This window comes from Triticum urartu, chromosome 3A (genome assembly GCF_056163025.1).
Source record: "Triticum urartu cultivar PI428250 chromosome 3A, HENAU_Tu73, whole genome shotgun sequence".
NCBI lineage: Eukaryota > Viridiplantae > Streptophyta > Magnoliopsida > Poales > Poaceae > Triticum > Triticum urartu.
In genome coordinates, this window is record NC_141875.1 from 454,310,642 (window position 1) to 454,323,792 (window position 13,151).

The 13,151-nt window shown below is 44.9% G+C and overlaps 1 protein-coding gene across 1 annotated transcript; it reads right to left on the reverse strand.

Annotated features, from left to right (window-relative positions):
- Positions 1 to 6,164: 6,164 nt before the first annotated feature.
- Positions 6,165 to 7,298, reverse strand: LOC147980049 (uncharacterized). Its single transcript, XM_087515452.1, has one exon. It carries the CDS (start codon positions 7,296 to 7,298, stop codon positions 6,165 to 6,167), a length of 1,134 nt encoding a protein of 377 aa, XP_087371578.1.
- Positions 7,299 to 13,151: the final 5,853 nt, after the last annotated feature.

Consider the following 13,151-nt stretch of genomic DNA (forward strand, 5'->3'; position numbering starts at 1 on the left):
CTGTGCCCTCTCGGTAATGCACATCACATAAGCCTTGCAAGCATTGCAACTAATGAGTTAGTTGTGAGATGATGTATTACGGAACAAGTAAAGAGACTTGCCGGTAACGAGATTGAACTAGGTATTGAGATACCGACGATCGAATCTCGGGCAAGTAACATACCGATGACAAAGGGAACAACGTATGTTGTTATGCGGTCTGACCGATAAAGATCTTCGTAGAATATGTAGGAGCCAATATGAGCATCCAGGTTCCGCTATTGGTTATTGACCGGAGACATGTCTCGGTCATGTCTACATTGTTCTCGAACCGTAGGGTCCGCACGCTTAAGGTTTCGATGACAGTTATATTATGAGTTTATGATTTTTGATGTACTGAAGGAGTTCGGAGTCCCGGATGAGATCAGGGACATGACGAGGAGTCTCGAAATGGTCGAGACGTAAAGATCAATATATTGGACGACTATATTCGGACATCGGAAAGGTTCCAAGTGATTCGGGAATTTTTCGGAGTACCGGAGAGTTGCGGGAATTCGCCGGGGAGTATATGGGCCTTATTGCGCCATACGGGAATAGAGGAGAGAGGCCAAAAGGAAGGAGGCCTGCGCCCCCCCCCCTCTGGTCCGAATTGGACAAGGGGCGCAGCCCCCTTTTCCTTCTTCCTCTCCCCCTCTTTCCCCTTCTCCTACTCCAACAAGGAAGGAAGGAGTCCTACTCCCGGTGGGAGTAGGACTCCCCTTGGCGCGCCCCCTCCCCCTTACTCCTTTATATACGGGGGCAGGGGGCACCTCTAAACACACAAGTTGATCTTCGTGATCGTTCCTTAGCCATGTGCGGTGCCCCCCTCCACCATATTCCACCTCGGTCATATTGTAGCGGTGCTTAGGCGAAGCCCTGCGACGGTTGAACATCAAGATCGTCACCACGCCGTTGGGCTGACAGAACTCCTCCCCGAAGCTTTGCTGGATCGGAGCCCGGGGTGCGTCATCGAGCTGAACGTGTGCCAAGAACTCGGAGGTGCCGGAGTAACGGTGCTTGAATCGGCTGGACCGTGAAGACATACGACTACATCAACCATGTTGTGCTAACGCTTCCGTTGTCGATCTACAAGGGTACGTAGATCACACTCTCCCCTCTCGTTGCTATGCATCACCATGATCTTGCGTGTGCGTAGGAAATTTTTTTAAATTACTACGTTCCCCAACAGTTGTGTGGGCGGCCGGTGAGCAGACCTAGCTACCTCCTTAAAAAGGCAGGAACTTACCAGTCCAACCCGGTGTGCGCCGCTTAGTCGCTGACGTCTAATAAGCTTCAGCTGATGTATACGACGCAGAACGCCCATACAATGCCCACGTGATGGTTAGTGCTATCAGGCCAGAGGCCCCTCGGATGAAATATCCAAACCGTTGTGGATTAGGAACGCACGGTAACGAGCAGAGACTCACGATCGATGTGACCCCGTCGCCCCGTCTCGAGTACTTGCGGCAAGGGCTAAGAATGCCCGATCACGCCTCGTAAGTATCTCGTGGGCACCTTCCAGGTCAACCCAACTCCACATCACTCGCTATTAAGCTCGCGCGGGTACCCCTCAGGGTCGCCCGTCTTTAGTAACATGGTTCAGTGTAAAGTCATAGTAATCATAGTAACTAGGTGTCTAACACCAAGGGGAAACCCCGAGGAATCACCCCCGGTGAATTCCACTCGATGTTATCATCAAGGTGAATGTAAGAGGATCCACCCTCGAGGTCCACACTTGAGGGGTTGCACGACAGAGCCGTAAAGGAAGTGGTTAAGGAGGAAATCACCCTCGATGACCATGAACGAATAGCTACACTACAGAGATCTCATCAGGAGTGATGTAAGAGGTTCCACCCTCGGCACTCGATGGTAACTCTGCAGAGTCAAGCAACAAAAGGGGTAAGTGATGTGCAGTGCCATGGCCCGGTCTTCGATCCCGTTGATCGGGTCTTCGATGATGAAGCAGGGGCAACAAGGACAAGGTGGGGGTCACTGATGGATCACTAACCAACCTATACTAAGCAGTTTAGGATAAGCATGTAGGTAACAATAAGCAGGTTACAAAAGCAGGCTATGCATCAGAATAGGAGCAAACAATAACAGTATCAAAATCTAATGCAAGCATGAGAGAATGGAATGGGCGATATCGGGATGATCAAAGGGGGGGCTTGCCTGGTTGCTTAGACAAGAAGGAGGGGGCGTCGGTGACGTAGTCGATCACAGCGGCATCGGCAGCCGCCACGGGGTCTACCGAAGAGAAGAGGGGGAGAAACAGTAAATACATAGCAAGCAAGTGCATAATAGGACAACAGGCATAGCTAGACGTGTTCTAACGCAGTCCTAGACGTTATAGGTGAAGGGGGAATTCAACTGGGAAGGTGTTCCCGGTTCTGGACCTGTGTTAGATAGATGACCGGAGGGGGAAAGTTCCATGTTCAGATAGTTAGAGGCATCTGACAGGTATGTGGGTAGTGTATTCGGGATCGTCTCGTCGTTCTGAGCAACTTTCATATATAAAGTTTTTCGATCCGAGCTATGGTTAATTTTCTATGATTTTTCAAAGTTTTAAACATATTATGGAATTAAATAAATTATCAGAAAAGAAATACTACGTCAGCTTGACATCACTGTGACGTCAGCAGTCAACAGGACGGCTGACCAGGTCAAACTGACCTATGGGTCCATCGGGACCCACATGTCATTGACAAGGAACTAACAGGGTTTTATTTTAACTAAACAGGGTTAATTAGCAGGCACGCCCCACGTGTCATTGTCTAATTAACATAACTAATTAGTTTTAATTAAAACAGTTTAACTAGACTAATTATAAATAGGGGCCCGCATGTCGGTGGCCGGGGTTGGCCAGTCAGCGCGTTGTCTGGGTCAACCAAGTCAATGGGGCCCACTGGGCCCACTGGTTAGTCACACAAAGGCGAGGCCCACTGCGCCACGTCGGCGTCGGCGCCGGAGACAACTCCGGCGACCAAAAACGTGGCGGAGCTCGCCGGACTTGGCCGGAAAAACGCTACGGTGCTTCGTTCGGGGCGTGCTTAGGCTCGTTCGAACGAGCGTTCAACGCCGCATCCATCTACGGGAGCGGTGCGGCCGTAAACGGCCGGAAGCTACGGCGGCGAGCGGCGGAGCGGACGCTGAAGTTCGGCCCTCGCACGAACTGCGGCTAGAGGGCACGGCAGGACTACTAGGAAGGCTCTACGGGGTCCTGGCGAGTCCCGGAGCATGGTGGCGAGGTCGGGTGAGCACGACATCGACAAGGACGACGGTGACGAGCTCCGTTGTGGATTGGGCTTCGGGCGGCGATGGCAACGGCGGCTACGGTGATGGATCAGTGCGGGGGAGCAAGGGGAGAGACGTGGTGGCTCGCCGGGAGCCGTAGGGAAGTGGCAGTGTGCTCGGGGAGGCGCGGAGCATCTGGAATCGACGGCGATAGACGGCGGCGATCCGGGGAAGGAGAAGAAGATGGCGGAGGTGTGGAGGCTTCCCAACACGTTCCGTTCGGCGTAGTCGACGTCGGGGAGCCGTTCGGGCACGTCGGCGGGGCAATCGGGGCACGGTGGCCGCGGGATCGAGCGTCGCGGCGGCGAGCTCTCGGGCAAGCTCGCAGCGGGAGCGATAGAGAGAGCAAGGGGGAAACTGGGGGTAGCTAAGGTTTCCAGGGGGTCGAGGGTGGCCTTAGCCGCGCGGGGGGGGGGGGGGCTCGGCGGATGGTCGCCGCGCGGCCATCCGCGGCCTGGACGAGCGCCCGGCGGCCACCGAGCTCGGGTGAGCAGTAGGAGGAAGGAGGGGACTCCAGGTGGGCTGGGCCGCACCTGTAGCTAGTAGGCCTAAGTGCACAGTAGAAATTAGCCCCTTTTATTTTCTTATTTCTGTTTTCTGTTTTTCTTTTCTATTTGCAAAAAGTTTATCACCTAAATTATTTTTATAACATAAGGGAGCTAACTCATAAATTTCAGTGCAATATCCTAGCACCAAAAACTAGTTTGGGTAAAATAGTATTTCAAAATTAAATTTGGATTAATTTTAAGGTTATTAATTGTTGTTGTTAGCCACTGTTTCAGGTTATTAGTGTCACTTAATTAATCCATAAAATGTTGGTTACAATTTTATAACTGCCTCTGAATTATTTTCCATTTAATGAACATTTTAGTTTTTGATTTGAACAACTTTTATTTTCCACTTTGAATTTAATTGAAGTTTGAATTGGGAGTTTGAAAATCTATATGATGCAAATCATGATTAGACACTGTTAAATTTGCTGACATGGCATTAACTAAGGGTGATCACTATAGTGTGATACTGGGGATGTTACAGTTTAGTACCTGCCCTTGATCAAAGCACTACTACTTACCCCACTGGCATTGCCCCCAACGTTCAATACCACAGGTCCTGGGTTCGAGACCCAGGCCAAACTTTTTTTGTTTGATTTTTATTTTTTTTAACAAAATTTGGTACATATGTTCAGTTTGCAGCAAATTGAGCAATACAAGTTCAGTCATAAAAATTCAGTGAGCCTCAAATTCAGCAAAGATGGACACAGAAACAAAAATGCAATGCTGCATCAAGTTCAGTTTGCATCAAATTTAGTTTGCATCAAATTACTAATGTCTGGTACAGTTTAAATGAGCTACACATTTGAGCTCTATTAGTTTCTTCACTGAATGAACTACATTTGAGCTCAATGAGCATCAAATTACTCAATGAACCATTTATTGAATGAACTACATTTGAGCTCTGCTAGTTTGAAACACTCAGATTTAAGTTTCTGCCAGAAAATCACTGAATCACAAGTGCAACAGCACTGATTCATCTGAACTCATCAAACTTGTTGACTATTTTCTTCTTGGGCACACGTCCACTTCTTGTTGGTGCACTTGGGCAAACTGATTCAACTCTTCTTTTCTTGGCCTTTTCTTGTTGTTTCTTCTTTGCTTCTTGATCTTGTTTTTCCTTCAGTGCAATAGCTCTCTTTGCTTCTTGATCTTCTCTTCTCTTCATTGTTGCCTCTGCCTTAGCTGCAATTGCTTCAATTGCCCTGGCCTCCTCTTCTTGTAATGCTGCCTTTTCTTACTGCTGAAGCTTCCATCTTTGCTTCTGTTTCCTCAGCCTTCTTCTCTTTTGTTGCTCTTATTCTTTTGGCTGCCTTATCTGCTCTCCTGATAGCAATTTCCCGCCTCTTTGCTCCTGCCTCCTCTGCTCTCCTCTCTGCCATCTCATTCATTGCCTCTAGTGCTTCATCTCTCCTGGCTGCCATCTGCCTTTCTTTGTCTCTTTGCATCTTCAACAGCTTCATGGTCAGATTGCCACCATTTGTAGCTGTTGTTGTATGTGCTGAAGCTTGAGAAGTGGATGCTTGTAATATGAATAATGAATCGGGCAGAGTGCCTTCAGTTTCTTCTCTATGTACAGGCCTAGACTGCTGCATCTTAAGAAGCATTGTATATCCAAAGTCTTGCACCTATGCATAGCCAATCATCACATGCTATCATCACTGGTGTATCATATTAAATACAACCTAAAAGAAATGGACCAAAAAGATTAGAATTTACCTGAAAAACAACTGGTGTATCATATTCATCCTCTTGTTGTTGCACTGGGCAATCATTCTGTGTGGCATTGACATCCTCCTGTGTAAGTTGGCCATCATCTTGTGTGACATGAACCTCCTCCTGTGACTTGCTCATCATCTTGTGTGACATGAACCTCCTCCTGTGTGACTTGCCCACCATCTTGTTGTGCCATAACTGGTTCATCATCAGACATATCCTCAGGAATAGCCCTTGGCCCCCTTCTCACTGATAGTTTTGGCAAAATGCCAGGTTTTCTAGTATTACATCCTTTGATGTTATGGCCCTGTTCATGGCAGTATGAACATGTTATTGTGCCTCCATGTATGGTCAGTACCTTTGTGCCATCTTTCTTTTCAATCTCATAAGGCTGCTTTTCTCCTACTCTTGTTTGAAGGCCTCCCAACTTTCTTTTCATAGACAGGTTGTTTGATTTCACAAGCATTCATCTTCTCCCACTCACTCCTATCTCTGCAAGGCTTGATAATTGGCTTGTATGCTAACTTGAATGCTTCTATACTGTAGCAGGAGTGCACCAAACTCTCTAGGTCAATTCTCTCATGTCTACAGCATGCAATTGCTAACTCCACTAAGATCCCACATTTTGCATGTACAACTCTCTTCCTTTGGGTCAACAATGTATGTCTTGCTCCTGTTGTCAACCTGGAAGATGCCATCACCAGCCCCTGAAACCATGCATGTAGCTGCCAGCTCTATATTCTTTTCAATTCTTTTTCTTATTTTTGGGCATACAGAACCAGGCCAGTTCTTTGTCTCTTTTCTTTTGTTGTAGAATCTGACCATGAGCTGGGTTTTGATCTTCTCAATCATTGATCTGAGATGCATCTCCCTAGCCTCAAGAATATATTTGTTGAAAACCTCACAATTGTTGTTCAGAAGGATATCACACTTGACCAAGTCTCTTTGGAAGCCCCTAACCCAAGTGTTGGGTGGTAGCTGCTCAAGACATTTGTATGCTTCTAGGCTGATGACCTTCATTTCCTCCATGCTTGCAGCCCACAGCTCTGGTGTTGTGCTCCTTGCACACTTCCATAACTGGTTCTTAAGAACATCTCCTTTGTGTGTTTGCTGAAAATTCTGCCATATATGCCTAACACAGTGTTTGTGCTCTACATCAGGAAAGTGTTGCCTCACTTCCTTGATCAGCCCCTTTTGCTTGTTTGACATTATAGTCCATGGCTCTGTGTTCAGAATTCCCAAGTCACTCTTCAGGTTTGACAGAAACCATTTCCATGTGTCAGTGTTCTCTACCTCAACAACAGCAAAAGCTAGAGGGTAAATGCAGTCATTAGGATCCATGCCAACAGCACACAGCATAACACCTCCATACTTTGTCTTCAGGTGGCATCCAACCAAACAGATGACAGGCCTACAGGCTTGCATGAAACCCCTTTTGCAGGTATCCAAAAAGAAATAACAACTTCCAAATATGCCATCATTGACACCTACATAGAAAGAGCTGCCAGGGTTTGATCTTTTGAATTCTGCTGCATAATCCCACATACTGTTATACTGCTCTAAGTCATCTCCTTCAATGACTTTCTTCACTAGTCTCCTGGCCCTTCTAAGTTTGCTCCTTGTTGTTGTCATGTTCCAGTCCTTCTGAACAACCCTTGAAAAATTCTTCATGTTCATGTTTTCATCTACTCTGAATGAATCAAGATACTTTCCTGCCATGAAGGGAGTAGTCAATGACTTGACACTCCATTTCTTTATGCAGGTATGATTTGGGTTATACTTCTTGATCATGAAGCAGTTGATTCTCCCATCAAATGATGCATACAAAGATCATGGACACCCAACTTCACAAATGCCTTTAACTCTTTTCCTATCAATTCTAGGGCACTTGATGTCAACCCTTTCATGACAGCTATACTCCTTGATAACCCTCCTCAGTAACTCAACACTAGCAAATGTCTGACCCACTTTGAACTCTGGTTTAGCCAGGTCCTCTTCGCTGAAACTTTTGAAATTCAGCTTAACCTTATCTTCATCGGATGAAGGCAAGCACATGTCCACATCTTCAGTAGGATCATCAGCTTCTTCTTGGACTTCTTTACCTTTGCCTTTGTCACAATCAACATTGTTGTCAAACAAGTCATCATCATCTTGCAGATCAATGTCTGAACCAATAATTTGTGGAATGTAATCTTCATCTGAATCCTGCATTACTGAACAACAAACTGTGTCTGCTACATCCATGTTCAAACACCTAGAGGATTTCCTGAAGGAAATATGCCCTAGAGGCAATAATAAAGTTATTATTTATTTCCTTATATCATGATAAATGTTTATTATTCATGCTAGAATTGTATTAACAGGAAACATAATACATGTGTGAATACATAGACAAACAGAGTGTCACTAGTATGCCTCTGCTTGACTAGCTCGTTGATCAAAGATGGTTATGTTTCCTAACCATAGACATGAGTTGTCATTTGATTAACGGGATCACATCATTAGGAGAATGATGTGATTGACTTGACCCATTCCGTTAGCTTAGCACTTGATCATTTAGTTTGTTGCTATTGCTTTCTTCATGACTTATACATGTTCCTATGACTATGAGATTATGCAACTCCCGTTTACCGAAGGAACACTTTGTGTGCTACCAAACGTCACAACGTAACTGGGTGATTATAAAGGTTCTCTACAGGTGTCTCCAAAGGTACTTGTTGGGTTGGCGTATTTCGAGATTAGGATTTGTCGCTCCGATTGTCGGAGAGGTATCTCTGGGCCCACTCGGTAATGCACATCACTATAAGCCTTGCAAGCATTGCAAATAATGAGTTACTTGCAGGATGATGTGTTACGGAACGAGTAAAGAGACTTTCCGGTAACGAGATTGAACTAGGTATTGAGATACCGATGATCGAATCTCGGGCAAGTAACATACCGATGACAAAGGGAACAACGTATGTTGTTATGCGGTTTGACCGATAAAGATCTTCGTAGAATATGTAGGAGCCAATATGAGCATCCAGGTTCCGCTATTGGTTATTGACCGGAGACGTGTCTCGGTCATGTCTACATAGTTCTCGAACCCGTAGGGTCCGCACGCTTAAAGTTTGATGATGGTTATATTATGAGTTTATGTGTTTTGACGTACCGAAGGAGTTCGGAGTCCCGGATGAGATCAGGGACATGACGAGGAGTCTCGAAATGGTCGAGACGTAAAAATCGATATATTAGACGACTATATTCGGACATCGGAAAGGTTCCGAGTGATTCGGGTATTTTTGGGAGTACCGGGGAGTTACGGGAATTCGTATTGGGCCTTAATGGGCCATACGGGAAAGGAGAGAAAGGCCTCAAAGGGTGGCCGCACCCCTCCCCATGGGCTGGTCCGAATTGGACTAGGGAGGAGGGGCGCCCCCTTCCTTCCTTCTCCTTTTCCCTTCCCTTTCCTTCCCTCCTACTCCTACTACTTGGAAGGGCTCCTAGTTCTACTAGGAAAGGGGGAATCCTACTCCCGGTGGGAGTAGGACTCCCCTAGGGCGCGCCATAGAGAGGGCCGGCCCCTCCCCTCCTCCACTCCTTTATATACGTGGCCAGGGGCACCCCATAGACACAACAATTGATCCTTTGGATCTCTTAGCCGTGTGCGGTGCCCCCTCCACCATAATCCACCTCGGTCATATCGTAGCGGTGCTTAGGCGGAGCCCTGCATCAGTAGAACATCATCATCGTCACCACGCCGTCGTGCTGATGGAACTCTCCCTCAAAGCTCGGCTGGATCGGAGTTCGAGGGACGTCATCGAGTTGAACATGTGCAGAACTCGGAGGTGCCGTGCGTTCGGTACTTGATCAGTCAGATCGTGAAGACATACGACTACATCAACCGCGTTGATATAACGCTTCCGCGAACGGTCTACGAGGGTACGTAGACAACACTCTCCCCTCTCGTTGCTATGCATCACCATGATCCTGCGTGTGCGTAGGAAAATTTTGAAATTACTACGTTCCCCAATAGTGGCATCCGAGCCTAGGTTTTATGCGTTGATGTTATGCACGATTAGAACACAAGTGAGTTGTGGGCGATATAAGTCATACTGCTTACCAGCATGTCATACTTTGGTTCAGTGGTATTGTTGGATGAAGTGGCCCAGACCGACATTACGCGTACGCTTACGCGAAACTGGTTCTACCGACGTGCTTTGCACACAGGTGGCTGGCGGGTGTCAGTTTCTCCAACTTTAGTTGAACCAAGTGTGGCTACGCCCGATCCTTGCAAAGGTTAAAACAGCACCAACTTGACAAACTATTGTTGTGGTTTTGATGCGTAGGTAAGAACGGTTCTTGCTCAGCCCGTAGCAGCCACGTAAAACTTGCAACAACAAAGTAGAGGACGTCTAACTTGTTTTTGCAGGGCATGTTGTGATGTGATATGGTCAAGACGTGATGAGATATAAGTTGTTATATGATATGATCATGTTTTGTTGAAGTTATCGGCAACAGGCAAAAGCCTTATGGTTATCTCTCTATTGCATAAGATGCAAGCGCCAAATAATTTCTTTACTTTATCGCTATGCGATAGCAATAGTTGCAAGAGCAATTGTTGGCGAGACAACCATGTGACGACACATTGATATAGATCAAGATGATGGAGATCATGGTGTCATGCCGGTGACGATGGAAATCATGATGATGTTTTGGAGATGGAGATCAAAGGCACAAGATGATGATGGCCATATCATGTCACATATATTGATTGCATGTGATGTTTATCTTTTATGCATCTTATCTTGCTTTGATTGACAGTAGCATTATAAGATGATCTCTCACTAAATTTCAAGATAAAAGTGATCTCCCTGAGTATGCACCGTTGCCAAAGTTCGTCGTGCCCAGACACCACGTGATGATCGGGTGTGATAAGCTCTATGTCCATCTACAACAGGTGCAAGCCAGTTTTTGCACACGCAGAATACTCAGGTTAAGCTTGACGAGCCTAGCATATGCAGATATGGCCTCGGAACACTGAGACCGAAAGGTCGAGCGTGAATCATATAGTAGATATGATCAACATATTTGATGTTCACCATTGAAAGCTACTCCATTTCACGTGATGATCGGTTATGGTTTAGTTGATTTGGATCACGTGATCACTTAGAAGATTAGAGGGATGTCTTTCTAAGTGGGAGTTCTTAAGTAATATGATTAATTGAACTTAAATTTATCATGAACTTAGTCCTGGTAGTATTAGCATATCTATGTTGTAGATCAATAGCTCGCGTTTAGCTCCCCTATTTTATTTTTGATATGTTCCTAGAGAAAACTAAGTTGAAAGATGTTAGTAGCAATGATGCGGATTGGATTCGTGATATGAGGTTTATCCTCATTGCTGCACAGAAGAATTATGCCCTTAATGCACCGCTAGGTGATAGACCTATTGCAGGAGCAGATGCAGACGTCATGAACTTTGGCTAGCTCAATATGATGACTACTTGATAGTTTAGTGCACCATGCTTAACAGCTTAGAATCGGGACTTCAAAGACGTTTTGAACGTCATGGGTCATATGGATGTACCGGGAGTTGAAGTTAATATTTCAAGCAAATACCCGAGTTGAGAGATATGAAGTCTCCAACAAGTTCTATAGCTAAAAGATGGAGGAGAATAACTCAAGCAGTGAGCATGTGTTCAGATTGTCTGGGTACTACAATCGCTTGAACCAAGTGGGAGTTAATCTTCCAGATAAAATAGTGATTGAAAGAATTCTCTAGTCACCACCACCAAGTTAGTAGAACTTCGTGATGAACTATAGTATGCAAGGGATGATGAAAACGATTCCCGAGCTTTTCATGATGATGAAATTGATGAAAGGTAGAAATCAAGAAAGAGCATCAAGTGTTGATGATTAACAAGACCACTAGTTTCAAGAAAAGGGCAAAGGGAAAGAAAGGGAACTTCAAGAAGAACGGCAAGCAAGTTGCTGCTCAAGTGAAGAAGCCCAAGTCTGGTCCTAAGCCTGAGACTAAGTGCTTCTACTGCAAAGGGACTGGTCACTGGAAGCAGAACTGCCCCAAGTATTTGGCGGATAAGAAGGATGGCAAAGTGAACAAAGGTATATTTGATATACAGATTATTGATGTGTATTTTACTAGTGTTCATAGAAACCCCTCGGTATTTGATACTGGTTCAGTTGCTAAGAGTAGTAACTCGAAACGGGAGTTGCAGAATGAATAGAGACTAGTTAAGGGTGAAGTGACGATGTGTGTTGGAAGTGGTTCCAAGATTGATATGATCATCATCGCACACTCCATATACTTTCGGGATTAGTGTTAAACCTAAATAAATGTTATTTGGTGTTTGCGTTGAGCATGAATATGATTTGATCATGTTTATTGCAAAACAGTTATTCATTTAAGTTAGAGAATAATTGTTGTTCTGTTTACATGAATAAAACCTTCTATGGTCATACACCCAATGAAAATGGTTCATTGGATCTCGATCATAGTGATACACATATTCATAATATTGAAACCAAAAGATGCAAAGTTAATAATGATAGTGCAACTTATTTGTGGCACTGCCGTTTAGGTCATATTGGTGTAAAGCGCATGAAGAAACTCCATGCTGATGGACTTTTGGAATCACTTGATTATGAATCACTTGATGCTTACGAACCATGCCTCATGGGCAAGATGACTAAGACTCCGTTCTCCAGAACAATGGAGCGAGAAACTGACTTATTGGAAATAATACATACTGATGTATGCGGTCCGATGAGTGTTAAGGCTCACGGCAAGTATCGTTATTTTTTGATCTTCACAGATGATTTGAGCAGATATGAGTATATCTACTCGATGAAACACAAGTCTGAAATATTTGAAAAGTTCAAAGAATTTCAGAGTGAAGTGGAGAATCATCGTAAGAAAAATAAAAGTTTCTACGATATGATCGCAAAAGTAAAATATTTGAGTTACGAGTTTGGCCTTCAGTTAAAACAATGTTAAATAGTTTCACTACTCACGCCACCTGGAACACCACAGTGTAATGGTGTGTCCGAACGTCATAACCATGCTTTATTAGATATGGTGCGATCTATGATGTCTCTTACTGATCTACCACTATCGTTTTGGGGTTATGCATTAGAGACAGCTACATTCACGTTAAATAGGGCACCATCTAAATCCGTGGAGATGACACCGTATGAACTGTGGTTTGGCGAGAAACCTAAGCTGTCGTTTCTTAAAGTTTGGGACTGCGATGCTTATGTGAAAAAGTTTCAACATGATAAGCTCGAACCCAAATCGGAGAAATAAATCTTCATAGGATACCCAAAAGAAAATGTTGGGTACACCTTCTATCACAGATCCGAAGGCAAGTTATTCGTTGCTTTGAATGGATCCTTTCTAGAGAAGGAGTTTCTCTCGAAAGAAGTGAGTGGGAGGAAAGTAGAACTTGATGAGGTAACTGTACCTGCTCCCTTATTGGAAAGTAGTTCATCACAGAAATCTGTTCCTGTGACTACTACACCAATTAGTGAGGAAGCTAATGATGATGATCATGTAACTTCAGATCAAGTTAC